This window comes from Sander vitreus, chromosome 5 (assembly GCF_031162955.1).
Source record: "Sander vitreus isolate 19-12246 chromosome 5, sanVit1, whole genome shotgun sequence".
Lineage (NCBI taxonomy): Eukaryota > Metazoa > Chordata > Actinopteri > Perciformes > Percidae > Sander > Sander vitreus.
The window spans coordinates 31,178,855-31,201,573 of record NC_135859.1 but is presented as its reverse complement, the minus strand read 5'-3'; the positions used below and the strand labels follow the sequence as shown (position 1 = coordinate 31,201,573).

Here is a 22,719-nt window from a genome sequence, read left to right as displayed (position 1 = left end):
TTCCCGATTTGAATGCAGCGACCTGGCCTAGTTCGAGGCCGTCAAATTCAACATGTAAAAGCAGATTAAAGACAGCAAACCCTTCGTCCAAATGCTAAATGCTTTGTCAGATAATCCTCATTCGTCTTATTGGCCACCAAAGACTTAAAACCTCATGTAGCAACCACATTGCTGTAAAATCAGCCCGGATAAACTCAACAGTGGAAGATAAAAAAACAAAACAGGGCCAGATATTGAACAACAGGGTTTTTACATTCAGAAATCGCATGCGATGATGGTCGTGATAATCTTGTGAAAGATACAGCCACCTCTTTGCAGAGAAACTGCAACAAAACAAGTGTGTGTGAATTTCAGATATCTAGTAGAAATTAAGTGTCCTTGATGTTATGGATACAAAAAAGTGATTTGATAAAAAAAAAAAAAAAAAACAGAAAGCAGTCTGAGGTAAGCAATGATTCCTCAGTATCAATTATTTATGATGTCATTGGATTGGATTGGAGGGATGAAAGGATGGATGGCTGGATGGATGGATGATGGCGCTGGGTTAATCTCTGAGCGTCTTGGTCTCATGGGCAGTGCTGCTGTTGGAGAAATTGTACAAACTAGGCACGTTGTTTGTAGAAAAAGTATGTGAGGTGTGCTCTACAGAGACTAAATTAACAGGGCAAATGCTCTAGGTAATGATAGTAAAGGAAGTGGCTGTGGATGTTGGATGGTATGTGTAAAGGGGATCTCGAAAAACATTTTTGGAAAAACATCAGAGTACCAAATTAATTTTGATTAAGCATCTCAGAGCGTGAAAAGATGTGCACTGGAGAAATGAAAGCCATCAAGACAAACTGCTTTTAAACCTAGAACATTTATCTTTTTTTCTCAAAAACTTGGTAATACTGAATTGTACAAAGTACCAATTGAAAGACTGCATGTATGTTAGAGACAGAAATTGCTGAAAATAGTTCAAAATAAAAGTTGGACTGAGACCAGTTTTGTCTCTACAAGAGTATCAGAGACAGGTGGAAGTTGTATTCACATATGAGATCTTAGTGCACTGTGCAAAGAAAAAAAAAAAAGTACAACACCAGGTACATCTTTGATTGGTGAGAAAAATACGCCCCCTTTATCAGAGAATGGTACATTACCCTCACAGATGTGAAAGATGCCCTGTCAGCAAAGGCAATTTAAATCATGTACAGCTGTTGTACAAAATCAGAAAACCCTGTGAGTTTAGGAGTGAAGTATAGGCCTCAAAATGCTCAAAAAGATAGACTTCATCAACTCCACCAAAACTGGAGGTGTATCCGTTAGCATTGTCAGCGTCAAATCATGTGCAAATGAAGCAAAGCCGATACTGATCTGACTACGGTTTAAAGCTGAGGTTACAGGGTGCTGTGTTGTGCGGACACCATTTATCCCAAAATTATGGCTTTTCTATTCAAATACTGAACAGAGCAAATGCTTTGACTAATTTAACTAATTCAATCTCAAAACGTCAGGGTTTACTAGACACTACAGTGTGAAATGTGCCTGATATGTTAAACACTGTGAGAGCATGTGTAGGCAGCTATTATAGAGTTCCCCTGCAGAGGTAGGGCTGGGTATCAAACCTCAATATTTTATTTTGGACCCATCAAAAAGTGTCAAAGTATCGAGAAATGTCAAGTACTGAAAGCTGGCATTGAATGTCTGACCAGATTCGTAATCTTTTGAACTGATTCTTGAATCAGAGATGTATATTGTATTTTTAGAATGTACCTGACACCAACTATACAGAAAAAAAGACTACATAAAAGTCCCAAAAATAAAGACAAAAAATAAAAATGTCTTGTTTGCTACCATGTTAATTATCTCATGACACCAGGTTTGGAGCCACTGGTTTAGACGATATTAACCATTTGAGAAGTCTGGCCCCTATTGTAACAGACAAAAGGGGTTCTGTAGAGAAATCGCTTATTTCTTTCAAAAATGTTTTTAATTTGGAATTTCTCAAAATAATATTGGTACTGAAACTCAGGTACTGCAACAGTATTAATACCCAGTCCTACCACTGCATTCATTAATCCTATCAATCCCACATTGATACTCGTGCCTCTCTTAAAAAGCCTTACAAGTAAACCAAATGAAAATGTCTTAACCAAATTTAAATAAACACTTTTTGCACCTTTTGGCACCTCAAAAGTAAGACTGATTTCTTTTTTGATAATAAAGCAAAAGGCTAGCAGCAGTTTTATAAAAAAATGCACCAAGACATGGGACTTCTACAACAACAACATATATGTATGTAAGTACATACATTACCTGTGCTTTATAAAAGGATTTCCATACCAATAGCTTGCCGTTTGGTTTTGCTCTTACGACGTGACTCAGAGTCTTCAGTTTGAGAGGTACTGCTGGATGCATAGCATAGCCCTGAGTTACAACTTACATAAAGGGCTATGAGTTCTAATCATCTGGCACAAATATACAAAGTCCACAGGAATCTGGCATTAAGAGGATCCGACAACCAATTTCATAGGGAGCCTTTGCTAAATACATTCGGCTCCTGGTCACAAATCATTGGCAGATTCTTCTCAGGAAGTTTTTTTTTCCCTCTGGCAACAATAAATAAATATCTTATTGTCGACAGAGCATAAGTCATTAATTCCGGGGAGATTCTTTGGCCAGTGAGGTAAGGGGAAACGGGACGATACTCTTAAGACCGTAGGTGTTTGAAAGCACGACTCAAAAAGCTAAAAGTATTAAGAGCATTGTTGGTCAATGTCAGAATTGTGTTTGAAATATAGTTCATGTCTTAAACTATTTTTTTTTCAATGCAATTCAAAGAGTAGGGGGCTAATTTGTTTGCAATGCTTATTAATATTTGAGATCTGAGCACTGATTTGACATGAACCAATCATTTTATTACATCATCGTGCTGCAGAAATCTCACAAGTTGCATCTTTTAAATCACAATGAGCATAAATCGGACGAGATGAACATGAGACCTCTGCAAGTTAAATATTTAGCAACTAAAGAGAGGTTCAAGACCTGTTTTATGTAAGAAAAAGAAATGATAGAAGTGAACACAGCAGCTCAGCAACATTAACGCAGCACCGTGAGGTAGCTTTCTGGTTGAGATTTGCTACCTAGCAAGAAGGATGAGTCGAGTGAAATCCTTAAAATTGGACCAGGCAACATAATCCCAAATTATCCACAAAACAAGTATCAATCTGAAAGCCACCTAAAATAATCTGTCTTCGATATTATCAGTGCTGTTGTTATTTACAAGCAGCTGTGGCAAGAGGTGATTTCATATTCTAGTTCCCATATGAAACACACCAATTTAGTGTCGTTACATTATTTAAAAAAAAACGCCCAATCAGTACTTTTTAATCTTTAAAAATGCAGCTATAACGTTTAACTGAATTAAGTATTTCTCGGCTGAAAATATGGACCTGTGATTGTAAACAAACCTTTCGCATCCTCGTAAACATTCCTAACTTTCAGTTGTTTGTAGGGTTCCTCCTTTCATTAAAATACCTGTCAGTTAATTTGGGAGTGATAGCAGGTTCCAGTTCTATCGACTGGGATTGTTGTGTTGCAGCAATAATATTTTGTTGTGTTTTTACTCTAAAATTTCACAGCTATGTGAAATGAGAAAGAAAAAAATCCCGCTAATCTGATGTGTGTTTTTTCTTTAAAAAGTTAATAGTTAAGGTTTGTTGTTGTAGGAGCAGAATCTACAAGCGGTTATGATCTAAGGCAAATAAAACAATTGACATTGGGGGTTACCATCGCAACTTCGTCCCAAGCCCAACATTTGGTATCAAGCCTTTTCAAGGGGGGGGGGGGGAAATGTAATAAAACAAACATTTACAGTGTGCAAAAACACAAAAAGGAGCAACAAACGGGCGAATACTTCACTCCTTTTGTGAAGGTGTGTCTCAGGGTTGGAAGGGTCAGATGGTATCTGAGTTTTAACATGATCAGTAAACTGTACAGTGTCCTGTATAAAGCTGGAGGGGGGGGGGGGTGGACAGTGTTTTTTAAGGTGAGGCAGGAAGGGGTTGGTGGGGCTCTCTTTGGCTGCACTACCTGTGGACGGGCAGGTGCAGTCCGTTGAGGGGTTTGAGCGGGTGGGGTAGGGGAGGGTGAAGCTCCAGCTGGGCGAGCAGGGAGAAGTGGTCCGAGGGGATGTGGGGATGGGGGCAGCCAGTGATGTTGTTGTCGATGAGCCACTGGCTGTCCAGCGGTCCCATCAGGCCCAGGACACTCATGTGGGTCTTGGAGAAGAAGATGTAGTCGATAACGCCCTGCAGACACAAACATATCAATTTAAGGCTGGGCAGCCAACTTTAATCTGTTCTGAGTTGTGATGGAAATGTGTCTCTAAACTTTGACTAAATTCTTAATCAGATCAGGTATTTCCATTTAAGAAAAATCTGAATTCTTTTTTTGTATAGGAAAAGTTTGACATTTCGGAAAATGAGCTTATTCACGTTTATTCACTCTGATTTATGAACACTAAATATGAAGCTACAGGCAGGAGAATATTAGCTTAGCTAAGCACTGAGCAAGCACTGGAAACAAGGGGAAACAGCTAGCCTGACTCTGCCTGATGGTAGAAACAAATCAGTTATAATCCTGCACATAAACCCTAGATTCAATACAGAAAATATAATCTCTTAGTGAGTGAGCTTTAGAGGTGGAGGTTGGCCAGAGCTAGGCTCGCAGTTTCCCTGTTTCCAGTCTTTGTGCTAAGCTGAGCTAACAGTGTGTTAGTAGTAGCTTTTTTGAAACGCATTAGAACGGTATCATTCTTATTATTTAACGTTCGGCAAAATAACGAAAATGTGTATTTCTCAAAATGTCGAACTCCCTTCAACATAAAAGCAGCACACCTTTGCCTAAATACAGTGTTGGGTAATGTCCTGGCATCTGTATCAAAACAAAATGATACACTTCACTGGTAATTTCACTACTGTAGGGAAACACTTCATTAAATTGATGCCACTTTATCTTCTGGCCAAAACACTATAAAATAAGAGATTACAGATGGCAGAGACGCTTCAGTTTTGCCACGTCAGTGTTTTTCTCAAAGATTTTACCTGCTCAGTTTGTATAACCACATTTTAGTCTCAGATGAACATACTGTATGAACAATGTTCTTAAGCAGACTTGGCCAAATGTTGAGGGACAAGTGCATCAGAAAATCCACTATAGGTTGAATAACGAGGAAAAGATCCCGTACTCTGTCCGAGAGCAAAAAGGTAGATAGGAAGACCTGCAGAAAAACGCATGTTTGATAATGTAATGTTGTGGTTTGAGCCCCAGACAGAATCATTTCCTTTAAGATTTTGGTCTGGAAACATTCACTGATCAAAGACTGTTGGATCTTTCACTCAAATAATAAAAATAAAAAAAACAACAACATTTTTTTGACTTAGAGTTGTCAATCGAAAGATAAATCTTTGAGAAGTTTGACAACATTGTTGTGTACAGGAAGGGTTTATGCTGAAATTTGCGCAAAGGAAAAAACTTTTCAAGCCCAAAGGCTCATCCACTGTAATTTTAATCTTTGCCCACTGATAATGTTGCTGAAGCAGAAGCCTACTGACTGTTTCCAGACCAAAAAACTTGTAATCTCTTAAAAACACTTTGGACGGTTGATGTTTGCACACTGTGCTTGACTCATTTCTGCCCCTCTTACCATTCATTAGTCATCCAATTTGTTTATACTAATGTAAAAAAAAAAAACTCAGTGATGACGCACCTGTACAACTAATGGCACCAACGTAAGATACTGCCAAAAAAACATGAACTTCTACACAAAAGAGGGATTCTTTGATTTTACAAAAATAAGGATCCGCTTGGTTATTTGTTTCTGCAAGAACCTTTACATGTTAAAGTTAACATAAGTTAAAGTTTGTGTAAGGGGAAGTCAATTGCTACCGATGTAAAAGCCAGGAGCAAAAAAAAAGAAAAGAAAACTGAATCTGTGTGCCTGCATGACTCATTAGAAACCAGAGCAGAGACGACAAGACAATTACAGGCATATACGCTTCACCACAAACACATCTAAAAGATAAAACGTGTAAAAAACCGTTTCTTTTTGCAGCACTCTAAAAGGTAAATCATAGCTCACTCTCACTGCAGTGTTCAGGGTTTCCATTCCCACTAGGATCTCCCACAGCAGAAAATACTCATAATGATATAAAACATTCCACATAACTGAATCTACCTTATTACTGTATACATCAGCTAGTTTCGGGTTTTAACCACTCAATGTTGAGCTGCATGTCCTTTAACTTGATGCTCAACCACTGTACTGTACAGTAACTTTTGCCAAATGCATCTTGAAAGCAGGAGGAAATCAGCCTCAGTGAAAAGGGTAGTTCAGACAGATTCAAAGAGAATTATTTTATTTAAGTTTTTGGTTGATTTATCGAATATTTAGCTGATGTTTGGCATGATCACAACACGAGTTCCAGTGTATTAATTTCTACATGCAGGGTACCTGAGTACTGGGTTAATATGGGCTAATTCTATAAGTCAGGCTATGAATGGTATATTAACAAAATAGATAGCAATGAAACTGGAATGTCTGCTGTAATGCTCTTTGCTCTTTATTTATTTTATTTTTTTATTTCTATCTTTATTTTTAATTTAATACATACTGTGTACATATACTTATATTGTTTATACCTATACTTATATTGTTTAATATCCCATCTAGAGAATGTGTGACGTGTACCAATAACACTAAAACAAATTCCTTGTATGTGTTAAAAAACGTACATGGCAATAAAACCCTTTCTGATTCTGATGTAAGTGCTACGAGGGTGGAGATTTCTGGCTCAAAGTCTAAGAACAAACTCTTTTTGACAAAACGGTCTTTAAAAACATGTCCACAGGAGAAATCTACAGACGCAAATACACAAAGTAAAATAAACACAGAAATGTGTATTTTGGTCGTTTTCTTTCCACTTGTCTGAAAGAAGACATGTTATGTAAGCAAAATAGCCCAAAATCAAAAAAAATGACCAGTACATGGAAAAAAACAACAACTATGTTTTGCCTATAGTATCTGGCCTTAAAACTTCCTGCCTCAAAAAGGTTTTTACCTTAAAGTCATATGTGTAGTTGGTGTAAGGCATCAGATTGCTGTCGTAGGCGCTCTTCAGCTGGAAGCTGTGTGTGATGCTTCCATCTGAGTTGCCGTTCTTGCTGTTGCAGCTGAAGTTGGTCAGACATTCATTGTAGCGTAGCTCCTTGAAGTCCTTGTGGTTCTCGGCCACTCCTCCGTTGCTCAGGTATTCCACCACACCTGGATCATACAAAAGGTAGACTTTTTAATGTAAAAGTGCATCGCATTAATCCAGAACATCCCTTTTATTTATAAAACCCTACAAATCGATTGTGTTTTTGTCTTAATGGAGATCAAGGCACCGATATTTGATATGCACGACGACGAACACTGATATCAATGAGTGAAGAAACTAAACAGCATATAAGTTTTGCAGAATTGCAGCAATCCAGCAATAACACCTTAATACCAACATACAAAACAAAATTTGCAGCAACAGTAATTGAGGAGGACTAAAAGACTGAGACTGAAACGAGGATCCTGAAGAGTGAGACAGTCCTACCAGAGTCGGGCAGCGAGTTGAGGTCAGCACAAAGGACGATGGGGATGGAGGACGGGTTGGAGGTCGGCGAACCGGTCGCCATGGAGCCTGAGGCCCTCTCAGCGATGCTCTTCAGCTCAGACAGAAACATCATAGTTTGGATCAACTTGACGTCCGAGTACTCGGGGTCCCAATGCATGTGGGCGTTGGCCACCAGGATCAGCTGCCTCTCCTGTGGGGGCTTCATGCCTGAAAACAGAGAAGAAAAAATTGGTTATGCCACAGATATGCAGCCAATGAAACAGAGGAATTAAAATCAGGTCCACTAGGTTTTTAAGAAATAAAAAACATGGCTTAGGTAACATGAAACTCCCTCATTAGGGAATTATGAAAAGATCAAAACCTCAAACATAAAAAAAGGAACTTTACAAAAAGTGGAAAAAGGCTTGTTTGCATTCCAGAAACTTCCCAAATGAAACCTTATTTTGGTAACAAAAAAACACATAGCTGATGCAACTTTAGAAACTCAGAAAGTGCTGACACAATAAAATAAAAAAATTAAAAGGATTTACAGAACTTGAGTGAAAATAGAAAGTACATGTATGATTACTAGGATATGAATCGGTATCCGGGTGTATTATCACAGATACGACTACACCCGACTACATCAGCACCCCACAGGCTTAAACAGGGCAAGTTTTAAACGTGTTTTTAGCCTCTAAACATGTTTGAAATGTCATTACAAGTGCCTACCCATGTGCAGTGATTCCTTCCGAGGGAACAGAGCGAATCTGACTGCAGTAGATGTGACAGAAAGGCATAAAAGTTGTGTTAATCCATACCTCTGCTTATTTCCTGTTTTCCAGTGAAGTCCACACTAGTCGATTGTCGAACTCATACAATCCAATATTCCAAAATTGATTTTTTCCATACAAAAAACGATTTGCCGTTGTTATGTCCTTAGTAATGACTATGTCGCAAGAGGCTGTGACCTGACACCACAGCTGAGCCAGCAGAGCAGAGCGCAGGCTGCAGCAGGTCAAAAGTTCAAGAGCCCACTGTTGCGTAGTTACTTATGCATGCACAATAGCTCTTGAACTCTTAACTGCAACTCTCGGCTCTGTTGGCTCAGCTGTGGTGTCAGGCAGTCAGATTTGCTGTGTTCCCTCGGAAGGAATCACTGCACATGGGTAGGCACTTGTAATGACATTTCGAACATCAACTTGTAACGCTGTCTGACGGTTCCACCGGTAGCTTAGCCTAGCACAGAACCTGCAGGTAACTGGTTCCAACTATCCTACTGCGTACAACACGCACGGACACGAGAAGGGTATTTATCGACTTGTCTTACTCTGGGGGTTACGGCGAATAAGCTAAAGTCCCAATAAGTCGGCGTGTTCCTTTAACAATAGTCCTCATAAATCAACCGAATTTAAAATTCCATCACAAAGAAAGCGGAAGGAAACGGAAAATAACATGCATCCGGCGGAATTTCCTGCAGCAGCCGAGCAATCCCGGAAGTGGAACCCAAAGGATATAGACCACGAATTGGTTGACTGAAGCTTTGCTGTCAATCCAACGAAGCGGACGTGTGTGCAATGCCGTTGATAGAGACGGGTGTGTTTATGTGCGATTAAGTTGAAGTTACAGTGTATATTAACATCTAGCTTTACTATTCCCTTTTCCTTTTACAAAATATATATTTATTTGAAGGTAGGCAATGCTTCTTTTATGGAATTGGATTTTTTAAATTTATAATGGGAAATGAATATGTGTACATTAAAGAAATATTAACTGCATCTATCAGACCGAATTGTTTCAACATTGAATTGAACGGAGTCATATATTAAAATGCATCGTCCCTGAAGCGTATCGTAGTCCATGTATCTAGATACGTATCAGATCTTCTTATAAAAGGGAGAGGTGCACACCCCTAATGATTACTGTTAAATACATGGAACAACACTGTCCTGCATGTAATTAAAAAAAAAAAGTTTATTAAATTAACTGATAAATACTGATTATATAATAAGTTTAAACCACAACAGAACAGATTTATTGAACCAACAGAAATATTCTGTACATGTATTTGCATATAACATCACTCTTTCATCCTATATCACTCCATTGAACAACATCAAATGGATTTTATTGATTATTTCTAATCAAATTCACAAGTGACACCTTGTGGCAAAAATACTTTACTGCGTATAGACTTTCTGTGCTACTTTTATTTATTTATAACCCATAATTTCAGATTGCTGTTTACAAGATGCCTGCAATGTTTTTTTTTAACTTTTTTTGGGCTACACTTTTCGCTACTATGTGATGATGGATTAATGTACAGTATATATTACACATTAATAATAACACTATGCATGTCTTTTTAACGGTTAAAGTTTAAACTACAAATGTGAGAGGGTTAATTCACATGCACAGTAAATACTGCCCAGATTATTAATATACCTAGTTAGTTAGTTGATTAACTTTTGATAACGTATGATTAGTATCGCATTCTCCACAGTGCTGTGTCAGCGCTGAAGTAAGGTCTGGCTGCACGAATTAACATTCTAGGATCTTTCTTTCCTTGCATTTCTTTAAACAAACCACAATGGTCTTGGGTGGCGCGAAGCCACAGATGCAGCGCTTTATACCTGCACTGTACATTCGGTAAGCCAGACTAATAATCAATAAGCAATTAAGTCATTTTTGTGTGTATTGTTAATTGAATATCTTTGGGTGGTGGATTGTTGATTGGACAAAACAAGCAATGAAAACGTCACCTTGAGGCCTTTTCACTCATTTCTGACATGTTACATACCAAACAATAAATAATAACAATGTTGACAGATTCCTTGCTAAATTAAAATCATGCTTAGTTACTGCCCCCATAGGCAAAAATGGTATGTTTCTGTGAACCTGCAATGCTTTGAGGCTTGAAAAGTGTTGTCTTCGATGTTCTGAAGATGGTTCTTACCATCGGAGAACATGTCCTTGTTGACCTCGAGCAGAACGACCACCCCGATGTTGTCTTTGGTCATCACTCTGTTCAGCATGACCTCTGAGCCCTCAGAGTTGGCCATGGCCACCTGGTTGAACTCCACAGTGTGTTTCTGGACCAAAGTAAACCTGCAGGAACATCCACAAAGCAACATTTTACGGACAAGTTTGAAAACTCAAGCTTGTAAAAATGTCCCTGCTTTACTGCATACACTACTGTTCAAAAGCTTGGAATCAGTTATATTGATTTTTTTTCTTTTCTTTCCTTTAATAATAACAACAATAATAATAATTTTAACAGAGATAAAAACAGTATAATTCAGACACCAAATGTATTATATACCTTTGAAATAGTTTTGGCCCCAAAAGAAGAATGAAATGATTCAAACTTCCATTTAGCCAAATATCCTTCGGTTTTGAATTTGTTTTTCAGTCCAAAAAAGCACAACGGTGCAATGTGGCTCTGAATATTGAGTTATTGTGTGTTTTCTTTGGGCCCTCTGCAGTCTGCTCAGTGGTTAGATTGAAGAGGTTTAACTGTGATTCGCTGATAGTATGTTCAGCTGATATTCCCACAGTGCTAACCCTAGACTAACCTATTTCTCTAGTAAAGTTTGAAGAAGAGCTTTGCTAAAGCAACATGTTGCCTGTTAATTCCAGCTTGTTATACTGTATGCTGCATTATTGTGCACTTGACACTGAAACATTTTACTATTTAAATCTGCACATATGTTGATGCTAAGCTTCCTGTTTCTTTTAACAATGACTGCTGATTTTTTCTCTTCTTATTTAACTGTTGCTCAGAGGGACCTTTGGCTCTTTCTGCGCTTTCAGTTGTCAGTCTGGTTAAACCATTGTATGGCGTTTTGTTCTCCATGTTACAAATCTAAATAATATCTATTTGCAAAGGAGGACTTTCTACAACCTAAAAGCATAAAAAAAACATTCAAACATATAGAGTAGTCCACTCAGACATCTGACTGGATCCGGTCAAGCTTTTGTGGCTGGAGATTACAAACTTTTCAACAGTAGTGTACATGAATCGTAGTCATCCTGCCTATAACACGCAGTCAATGTGGTCATGGTCAGTTTTAAATGAACTTCTGTAAATCTCTATAAATATCGCTCACTTCAAAACAACATTCTTCGATATCCAAACAATACAAAAACCTATAAACAGACAAGTGTATTCAATAAATCAGGTTCTGTAAAGTGTAAAAAAAACAACTTACTTTTCAGTCTTGAAGAACACAGCGCAGCCGTCCACGTGTTTCCTCTCCTGTTCAGAAACAAGTTTGGCACGAGACTTTGGGCAGAAGTAGCCGTCGTAGCCGCGCTCCTTCAGCGTTTCCAGAAACATAGTGTAGTACTGCTCTGTCTCCACCTCCTGCAGACACACAGGGCAATAAATGTAACCTAAAAGAGTCAATGAAATGTATGTGTAAAGGAGTGAGCATCAGCCAAATATAAAAGGCAAATACAGTGGGAGGAGGAGGAGGGGTATTCTGATCCAGATTAGGTTGTTCTCTCCTCTCTTGTGGGAAAGACTAACCAACATCAACTGAGATTTTGTGTTCCTAAAGTGAAGGAATGCTTTTATTATATCATAAGAACAAGGTTACTCACATTCATTCTGATGTAAAAATCAATAACTTATTTATAACTTTCCATTTCAAAGATGACGGATATAGTTGAAAGTAACTTTGCATTTTAATAGTGTTTTTCTAAACAGCTAAATAGTGTGGTTTCCAATACATGTATCCCAAAAATACAATATAATATTGAGAATCAAGTGTAAAATATATCTCTGTTTTATTTCTCCCCCTGTCCTGATTTTCTGAACTTCTGACAATTCAAAAATTTTCCCAGATTTTCTTCACTCTTTTCCTTGAGTTTTTAAGATAATTTTTTTGGGCATTTCCGCCTTTAATGGTAGGACAGTTAGATATGAAAGGGGAGAGAGCGGGGGAAGACATGCAGGAAAATAGTCACAGGTCAGACTCGAACCCTGGACCTTCTGCGTCGAGGAATAAACCTCTATATATGCGCCTGCTCTACCAACTGAGCTAACCCGGTCACAAGAAAATCCGCTTTAAGTCAGAAATGTAACAAGGGAAACATGGAGGCGATGTCAGCTTCAAGCTGAGAGGCCGTTCATTTACCTGCAGGCTGATGATGTCAGCGTCACAACTGGTGATTTCCTCCATGATGCCTTTCTTGCGGTACTCCCAGTTAAGGGCCCAGGATGGACAGTAGCCGTACAGCTGTCGCGTGGCGTACTTGTCGCACAGCACGTTGTAGCACATAACCGTGAACACGGCTGCAGAGTGTGGGAAATGTAAAATGATTACACGTGGATACGTCCTACGTATCTGACACTGAGACAGTAGCAAGACAAACATGTAGTATTATGCAAATGCTGCAGGTAATTACTTTTCGAAAGATATTAGACTGACAATCCATCTGACACTGGAATTTAACAAGTGCTATAAAGCATAAATACACTTTTTGTTCTTCTTTTACCACTTCTGACGCCTTAGGTTTATCTTGAGACCCTTTAGTCCTGACCACCATGTCGGGAATCATTGGTTCAGAAAACTATTTACATGTAAATGTTAGCAGTGAACAATTGAATGACAATCACAGTTTCACAATTTAGGCAAGAAAAGAAGTATCTCAGCAAGTTGGGATGTGATGCCACATGCTGATTTAGGCTGCTAAAAGAAGTGAAACTGAATATAAAAACCTATCCTGCTGCAGCCTCAAGTAGAAAAGAATACATGTTTCACCTAGACATACAGTATCATGAATTATTTCTACTCCAACCAGCAGCTGAACTTGCAATAACTTTGGCCCTGATGAACATACCTGTGGGAGTCATTTGGTCTCGCTCTTTCAGAGTGATCCAAGGTCTTTGGGGGAGCTGCTCTGGGTGCACTACAAACAGGGCAGAGGGAAATTAGGAATAAGTGCCCACTCGTCTGTGACAAACACAATGGCATACCTGCAATGATACAGCTGCATTGCTCAGGTTTACAATTAACTGCCAGTTAAATATGCATGAGTTCCAATAAACGGTTGTGTAGTAAGGTGAAGCTGCCGAGCCATTCACCTGCTAGATTGTCGAGCATGTAGTTCAAAAGCTTTCTGGTTCCATCCGACTCCTGGTACAGATTGAGGATGTCTTGGGACAAAGGGTTTCCTGCAAAATAATCATATAATAAATATTAAAAAAATAATTTCAGCTGGGAACTCACACTTTTAATTCACCAGTCACGTTCAGCTTTTAGGAAAGTTTAGAAAATACATAATGAGTAGTTGCAGCCAGAATGTACTCACATTTTGGTGGATAGTGGTAATTTCAATCTGTCAGAATGTAATGGTAATTAAAAGAAAGCCTCACCTTTTAGCCCCAAGGTTTGTAACTGGAAAAGCCTCCCAAGTTCATAAGGTAGAACTCGTAAAAGATTGTTGTTTAAAAGCAATTCCCTGCAAGACAATGGGATAAGAACTATGAGTATTTTGTGTCTCAGTCTTTTCTCTTTCACAAACTTTCTCAACATTGTGTTAATTACTTGTCATTGATGTATTGTTCTATCCTAGAAATCTAGACGCACCCTAGCGGCAGCTAATTTAATTTGCAGCCAGGGGGGGTCTAGGCACTCTCCGTTGGCTTGCGAGCTGGAAAAACCAAACTCTGGTCAGGCCAATCACATCGTGTATAGAGTCGGTAGGCGGGTTTATGGCTGCTGCTGCTGCTGCTGGGAACAGCGGTCTTCTGGAAGACTTGGAGTTAAGCTTTTCTTTGAGAAAAGAACAAAGAACGGCACTGAAATCATTCTTAAAAAAGGAAGATGTGTTCGGAGTTTTGCAGACCGGATACGGCTAAAGTTTAATCTATCAACTGGCTTCGCTACCTTCTTCGTTGCTCTGCCTGGTTGTAGAGCTATCCTACTGCGTGCAGAGAGAATTTGAAAGACAACTGTTTATCCCGCCCCTCGGATTGAGTTCTATCAGTGGGGAGTTCCCAGATCCAACATCTTGATGTGGGTCTGGCTTGTCAGGCTAGTATTGTTCAGGAATTACCACACACCGTTGTCAAAACATCTACCATGTTGTCCTTTGTTGTCACTTCAATTACGTCTTCCAGTCATAATGTGCCTTTGTCATCTTTGTTTTGTGTTTGTTTGTCAGTCAAAGTGGAGGGGATTACTACTTCCACCCACACATTTCATAATCTTCTGCTTTCTTCTGAGTGTTTGATCACTGTGTTTTAATCATTACTTTTCTTCTAAGCTTTGGGATTGTTTGGCACATAATCACTTGAATGAAGCCAAAGAATTATGTATTTTTATAGACAAAATACATACTGTTAAGTGAAGTAAAAGCTTTGTTCAAATGAAGACATTAGCAAGATTCAATCATCTGAGTAAACCTCAAACAAGTGGACAAATGTCAGCAGATATGCTGAGTGGAAGCAAGAAATATGTTTAGAAGAAAAACAGACATCCTCATCTGGTGTGTGTGTGTGTGTATATATATATATATATATATATATATATATATATATATATATATATATATATATATATATATATATGTCTAAAATGTCTCTTATTTGAGCCTGATGTCAGTCATGTCCCTGAAATCCCTAAAGGCATCCCTCCTAGCCAGGACCAGCCTACCTGAGAGAGACCATGTTGCCCAGTTCAGCGGGCAGGCTGCGGAGCTTATTGGACGACAGGTTCAGGAAGACCAGGTTGGGCAGCTTGGCGATGTCCGGCGGGATGCGGCTCAGGTTGTTGTCGTTGATGTGCAGCGCCGTCAGGTGGGTGAGCGTCCATAACGAGTTGCTCAGGCTCCTCACTCGTCCTGTGTCAAGACAAACACAGGTACAATGGCGTGTCTTTAAATACTGGAATTGTAATTCTGTTTAGGTTTTGACCAATTTGTTTCTGCACTTAAAAATTTATTCCTGTTCATTTTAAAGAATTGTTAACAAACCACTGCTGCATGATTTATAATTTAATAATAAATAACAATTCAGTAAATGTATTTTATTTGTGAAATGTAGTTTTACAAAGTTTGGAAAGCAATGTTTAAGTAAAGTCTGATGTTGCCTTACACATAAAAGAACTTGCACACAGTGATGCATACAGCTGATTAATTAAAGGTCCCATGACATGCTGCTCTTTGGATGCTTTTATATAGGCCTTAGTGGTCCCCCTAATACTGTATCTGAAGTCTCTTTTATATAGGCCTTAGTGGTCCCCTAATACTGTATCTGAAGTCTCTTTTATATAGGCCTTAGTGGTCCCCTAATACTGTATCTGAAGTGTCTTTTATATAGGCCTTAGTGGTCCCCTAATACTGTATCTGAAGTGTCTTTTATATAGGCCTTAGTGGTCCCCTAATACTGTATCTGAAGTGTCTTTTATATAGGCCTTAGTGGTCCCCTAATACTGTATCTGAAGTGTCTTTTATATAGGCCTTAGTGGTCCCCCTAATACTGTATCTGAAGTGTCTTTTATATAGACCTTAGTGGTCCCCTAATACTGTATCTGAAGTCTCTTTTATATAGGCCTTAGTGGTCCCCCTAATACTGTATCTGAAGTCTCTTTTATATAGGCCTTAGTGGTCCCCTAATACTGTATCTGAAGTCTCTTTTATATAGACCTTAGTGGTCCCCCTAATACTGTATCTGAAGTGTCTTTTATATAGGCCTTAGTGGTCCCCTAATACTGTATCTGAAGTGTCTTTTATATAGGCCTTAGTGATCCCCCTAATACTGTATCTGAAGTGTCTTTTATATAGGCCTTAGTGGTCCCCTAATACTGTATCTGAAGTCTCTTTCCCGAAATTCAGCCTTGGTGCAGAATTACAGCCACTAGAGCCAGTCCCACAGTGAGCTTTCCTTAGGATGTGCCATTTCTGTGTCTGTAGCTTTAAATGCTATTGAGGAGGAGAGGAGGGGGGCAAGGTGGAGAGTGGGGGTGTGGCCTTGACCAACTGCCACTTTGCTCGTTTGAAAGGCATGATGTCTCTCTCTCATGGGTGGGCCAAATTCTCTGAGCGGGCAAAGCAGAGAAAGGGGAGGTAACCTTCCTCCTTATGACATCATAAGGAGCAAGATTCCAGATCGGCCCATCTGAGCTTTCATTTTCTCAAAGGCAGAGCAGGATACCCAGGGCTCGGTTTACACCTATCACCATTTCTAGCCACTGGGGGACCATAGGCAGGCTGGAGGAACTCATATTAATGTTAAAAAACCTCATAAAGTGAAATTTTCATGCCATGGGACCTTTAAACACTGGTATGGGATCAGTACCCAAAACCCAGGTATTGGTGTCGGGACTAAAAAAGTTGGATCCCTAATGTTATATCTAAACTTTGTGATCAATCGAACCAGGGAACAAAACAATGTTTATATATATATATATATATATATATTTTTTTTTTTTTTTAATATATAATTTTGTTTTGCGGCAAACATCTGTTAAGTTTCAAACATTGACATGTTCATGCCAAAACAAGAACTACATTAAGTTTTTCAGCCGGGATATGATGGTTTTCATAAATAGGGTTTACAGATCTTCATTATCTTAACCAAAAGTAATTTAACCAACACCATCTTGGCATATTTTCTTGATCAATCAATTAACCTTTTGGTCTATAAAATGGCAAAAAATGCCCAAAACAAAAGGCATTTTGCTTATAAATCACTGTCTGGAAAAACAGAAATTAGAAACATGAAAAACATGGTAGTGATTTTCAATCCTGAGCTATGCTGGTCTCAGTTGGGATGCTTTTATGGAATCAGATCCAGAGGGAGTTAGTTTGACTGACCAGAAATCTCGAGCTCGGCCCAGTAAGACTTCTTCCCATTGGCCGCCTCCTCCGCTGGCATGATGGTGTAACATCTGCGGGGATCAGGAGGATCATATTTTTCCTTTGGCATACCTGTTAATCTGAAAAACAACACAAGAATCACAGATATTATAGTCTATATTAAGAAAACCAAGAAACACAGAGAGCAGAGCTATTCTTCCCGCACTAAAAAGAGCAGTACAAATAAAAATATGAATAAATAAAAAGCACTCCTACAGGGAGTTTCCTTCCTAAAACTGTAATCAAAATGCCCAATACAGTTTCTCACAATCCAAGGCAATGTCCTCAAATTGTCCGACCAACAGTCCAAAACCCAAGATATAAAACAGAGAAAATCAGCAAAATCCTCACATTGGAGAAGGTGGGAACCAGATAATGATTAATTAATTTAAAAAAAATAGTTTAACTAATTGTTTCAGCTGTACAACAAATAAACAAAAGAGGTTTTCTGGCCTTGTTGCTGTATGGTTTAAAATATACTTTATGTTCAGTTTAATTTGGATAAGAAATCTGTGATTTTCTCAACAGAAAACACATTTTGAGTCATCTAGCACCATGAAATACCAAAGTTGTGAGGTGTGTGTCGGTTGGCCCATAAAATTCTCCAGCCACCTGCAAAATATTTTCCCAGCCATTTAAATATTCAAAAAAGTATCTGGTGGGGTCGGCGGCCTCAGCCAGTGTTTACTGGCACACGGCTGCATGACAGTGACACAAAGTCTCGACCAAATCTGAGCCAAACCACAGAGGAAGCACCTGGAGGACAGTAATGACACTGCTCAATGGTGTTTTAAGCCTCCAACGTCGCCTTCCAGGCAGCTAACCCTAAACGTAACCATTGCCGCGCTGCCTGGAAGGCAACGTTGGGGGCTTAAAACACCAAACACCAATGACACGCTGCAACAAAAACGGCCATCTATATACAGAGCTGAGACACTGATGTCATCGTGTGATTATCGGTATGATGGTGTTCAGCACGTGATTTAAGGAATAGTTTGACCGTCCAAGCTGAATCCAGGTGGAGAAATACTTTTGTGAGAAGATCAGGAGAATAAACCTTTCGATCTACAAGCCACAGCTAATTACTGAACAGTTGGGATTTTAGTGCAGAATACAGACCTCCGCTCAACAGCAGCTTACCCACAAGAGTCTCAAATAAGAGTCACAAACAACAGTCAACCCATTTTGGTATTAATCCTGCCCTCTTTGATCTCACCCCTAAACTTATTAATGCGAGAAATATTTTGAAATCATTCCCTTAATAGGCTCATTTTGGAAAAGCATTTTCCAAAAAAGAAAAACATGTTCTCATCTGAATCTGGACTTCTCAAATTTTTTTTCTTGGTTATACAGAACTTTAAAAAACATTGGTAATCTTACTAGTTGATTTGTCTGCAAAAAATATCGCTGGGAAAATTCTGTGAAATTTTATCATGATGAGGATCAAATGATGTTAAGGTTTTACACAATTCTGGTGTCTAAACTAATATTTCAAGCAGATATATAGATTATTTATTAATCCCAGGGAAATTCAAGTGTCAAACAACTAACAAATATAAACCAATTCAATTGGGTATCACAGTTTTTGTTTGACCTATGTGAAGAGTTTGGGTTCATGCAGTATAACTGTGGGACACAGTTCACTGCATTGAACATCAGTTTGATTATTTCAAACTTCAATCTGTATGTCACAGTTGTCAAACTTTTTGAAGGGTACGGTACAAAATAAACCAGACCAACTGAAGCATGCACATTTTGGCCTCCAATAGAACTAGAGTTTCTTTGATTTTGACCTAGCCTTCTTGAATCTAATTTGGACTCTTATCTCCAGCCCTATGCTCTGAAAAAGGATGTACGTCAGTCTTTGGGAAAGCACGTTTTTATGCTACCTCTACGACATTATAATATAACACATTGCTGTTAATAACACACATTGTGTCACAAAAAAGAAACCACAATGTGTTTTCCCAAAGCAGGTAAAAATGAAGAATATGCTACTAAGACAAGATATATATTAGTAAAATATATCTGTCATATAATGAGCATCAATCAATGTCATCAAGATAGCATCTCAGAGTCTAATTAATGCAATACATTAAAAGGCTTAACAGTTACATAATAGTATAGTGACATGGTGTCATGGCTTAACTCAATGTACTTGAAAATAAAAAAGAAATGCCTCTGATTGGTTATCATATCAACTTCACAAGCTTTTTCTCAGACAACATGTCTAGGAGTATTGCTTGAAAGCAGTATCGACATGCAAAAAAAGTTACTCGGTCAAAAATACAGGAATTCCTTACATCTGCTCTATTAGCAGCCATGCAATCTGCAGGTCTTCTCTGAAGCCACCCAGCTTGCAAGTTATTTAAACTCCCCTGTCAGTCTGCTGACTGCACTACTCAGGGCCACATATACAGTGGGGAGAACAAGTATTTGATACACTGCCGATTTTGTAGGTTTTCCTACTTACAAAGCATGTAGAAGTCTGTAATTTTTATCATAGGTACACTTCAACTGTGAGAGATGGAATCTAAAACAAAAATCCAGAAAATCACACTGTATGATTTTTAAATAATTAATTTGCATTTTATTGCATGAAATAAGTATTTGATCACCTACCAACCAGTAAGAATTCCGCCTCTCGCAGACCTTAGTTTTTCTTTAAGAAGCCCTCCTGTTCTCCACTCATTACCTGTATTAACTGCACCTGTATAAAAGACACCTGTCCACACACTCAAACAGACTCCAACCTCTCCACAATGGCCAAGACCAGAGAGCTGTGTAAGGACATCAGGGATAAAATTGTAGACCTGCACAAGACTGGGATGGGCTACAGGACAATAGGCAAGCAGCTTGGTGAGAAGGCAACAACTGTTGGCGCAATTATTAGAAAATGGAAGAAGTTCAAATTGACGGTCAATCTCCCTCGGTCTGGGGCTCCATGCAACATCTCACCTCGTGGGGCATCAATGATCATGAGGAAGGTGAGGGATCAGCCCAGAACTACACGGTAGGACCTGGTCATTGACCTGAAGAGAGCTGGGACCACAGTCTCAAAGAAAACCATTAGTAACACACTACGCCGTTATGGATTAAAATCCTGCAGCGCACACAAGGTGCCCCTGCTCAAGCCAGCGCATGTCCAGGCCCGTCTGAAGTTTGCCAATGACCATCTGGATGATCCAGAGGAGGAATGGGAGAAGGTCATGTGGTCTGATGAGACAAAAATAGAGCTTTTTGGTCTAAACTCCACTCGCCATGTTTGGAGGAAGACGAAGGATGAGTACAACCCCAAGAACACCATCCCAACCGTGAAGCATGGAGGTGGAAACATCATTCTTTGAGGATGCTTTTCTGCAAAGGGGACAGGACGACTGCACCGTATTGAGGGGAGGATGGATGGGGCCATGTATCGTGAGATCTTGGCCAACAACCTCCTTCCCTAAGGAGGTTGGTAAGAGCATTGAAGATGGGTCGTGGCTGGGTCTTCCAGCATGACAACGACCCGAAACACACAGCCAGGGCAACTAAGGAGTGGCTCCGTAAGAAGCATCTCAAGGTCCTGGAGTGGCCCAGTCTCCAGACCTGAACTCAATAGAAAATCTTTGGAGGGAGCTGAAAGTCCGTATTGCCCAGCGACAGCCCCGAAACCTGAAGGATCTGGAGAAGGTCTGTATGGAGGAGTGGGCCAAAATCCCTGCTGCAGTGTGTGCAAACCTGGTCAAGAACTACAGGAAACATATGATCTCTGTAATTGCAAACAAAAGTTTCTGTACCAAATATTAAGTTCTGCTTTTCTGATGTATCAAATACGTATGTCATGCAATAAAATGCAAATTAATTACTTAAAAATCATACAATGTGATTTTCTGGATTTTTGTTTTAGATTCCGTCACTCACAGTTGAAGAGTACCTATGATAAAAATTACAGACTTCTATATGCTTTGAAGGGGGAAAACCTGCAAAATCGGCAGTGTATGAAATACTTGTTCTCCCCACTGTAATAGTGCATGAGTTGTTAGCTATTATCCACTGACTTCTGCACACCGTACATATAAGCACAAGGGAAAATATAAAAAGGGTGCATGATATTATGAATCCAGCCACCTTGAGGTTAGCTGGGGTTGAACAAGTTTGGAGAAGACTTACATAACTTGTTTACACACTTCTGGGTCACAAGTGAGCGGCTGCGGGCAGATATACGGCCTGCTGGCAACGGTTCATATCACAGCCATGCGGAGACAGCTGCAGCGGCGACTTTTATCACATGCCTGGGTTGATAACAACATTTTAGACTCCGAGGAGCTGTGACAGATAATGGTTTTCTGAATCTGATGCTTTGGAAACTGTTATAATTTTAACAAGGCGGGAGTTTTTGTAAATGGAAAATATGTATCGATGGCAACTGCACTAACAGCTGAGTATCCAAACATAGCTGTAATGTCAAAAGTGACAAGCACTAACGTTACATGGATGGGGGCCCGTTCAGCAAAAGTTCGGCCCACCGCTCACCAGCTGTCACATCTGGCAATGAGGTTAACACGCCCTCTGGTTATGTCTATTTAAACATTTCGAATTGTTAAAACTATTAAAATATTGTCTAAACGGAGTACGAACAGGTTAAGCGTCCGGCGAGCTCAAAGCACCGCGTTGGATTTGTTTGGCTAGCTGCAGCAGGGCGCACGCCGCCCGGGCTTACCGAGGCGGACTGCGGGGGTAGACGGAGTGGGTACATCAGAAGCGGATTTAACGGTGAGATCGAACCCTAGAGAACCTAGACAAAATGTCCGCAGCATAACAACAAAGTCTGAATTGGCATTACCTTCATTCGGGAGCAGTAGAAGACGATTTATAGAGGGAATTGGTAGAGACATGCACACACGGCTGTTGAACCCGTTTAGACCCTGAACGTCTCGGAAACAGAAGGAAGAACAACAAACGCAGCTTCCGCTCGTACCCGTCCGCACACGACATGGGGCCCCGGATTTTCTCCCTCGTTCATGTCATCGTGTGTCAAGACCATACATTGGTCAAGACATGGAGTGTTTAAACTATGGTTTAAACTCGTTTTTTACATTAAATCATACATTTACTCGCAGAGGATTAATTCATGTTTTTTAATTAGAATATCTATAAAACACTGGGAAATTCGGCATTCATTTAATCCAGCAAGAAAATGTTCAGTTAAATTATAGTATGAATTCCTCTCTAAATTTTGGAAATG

General features: G+C 39.4%; 1 protein-coding gene across 2 annotated transcripts; it reads right to left on the bottom strand.

Moving 5' to 3' along the window:
• Positions 1–840: 840 nt before the first annotated feature.
• On the bottom strand, positions 841–22,412 carry cnot6l (CCR4-NOT transcription complex, subunit 6-like). 2 transcript variants are annotated; one of them, XM_078251457.1, is made up of 13 exons: positions 22,318–22,412; positions 17,451–17,572; positions 15,290–15,476; positions 14,008–14,093; positions 13,717–13,806; positions 13,473–13,541; positions 12,767–12,924; positions 11,837–11,991; positions 10,582–10,733; positions 8,358–8,399; positions 7,626–7,853; positions 7,101–7,303; positions 841–4,289 (listed from the first exon to the last, which is right to left on the bottom strand). In XM_078251457.1, exons 2-13 carry the CDS (start codon positions 17,560–17,562, stop codon positions 4,068–4,070), a joined length of 1,704 nt encoding a protein of 567 aa, XP_078107583.1. In that variant the 5' UTR covers positions 17,563–17,572; positions 22,318–22,412; the 3' UTR covers positions 841–4,067. The 2 variants fall into 2 exon arrangements, with proteins under 2 accessions (XP_078107583.1, XP_078107584.1); XM_078251458.1 differs by lacking the exon at positions 8,358–8,399.
• Positions 22,413–22,719: the final 307 nt, after the last annotated feature.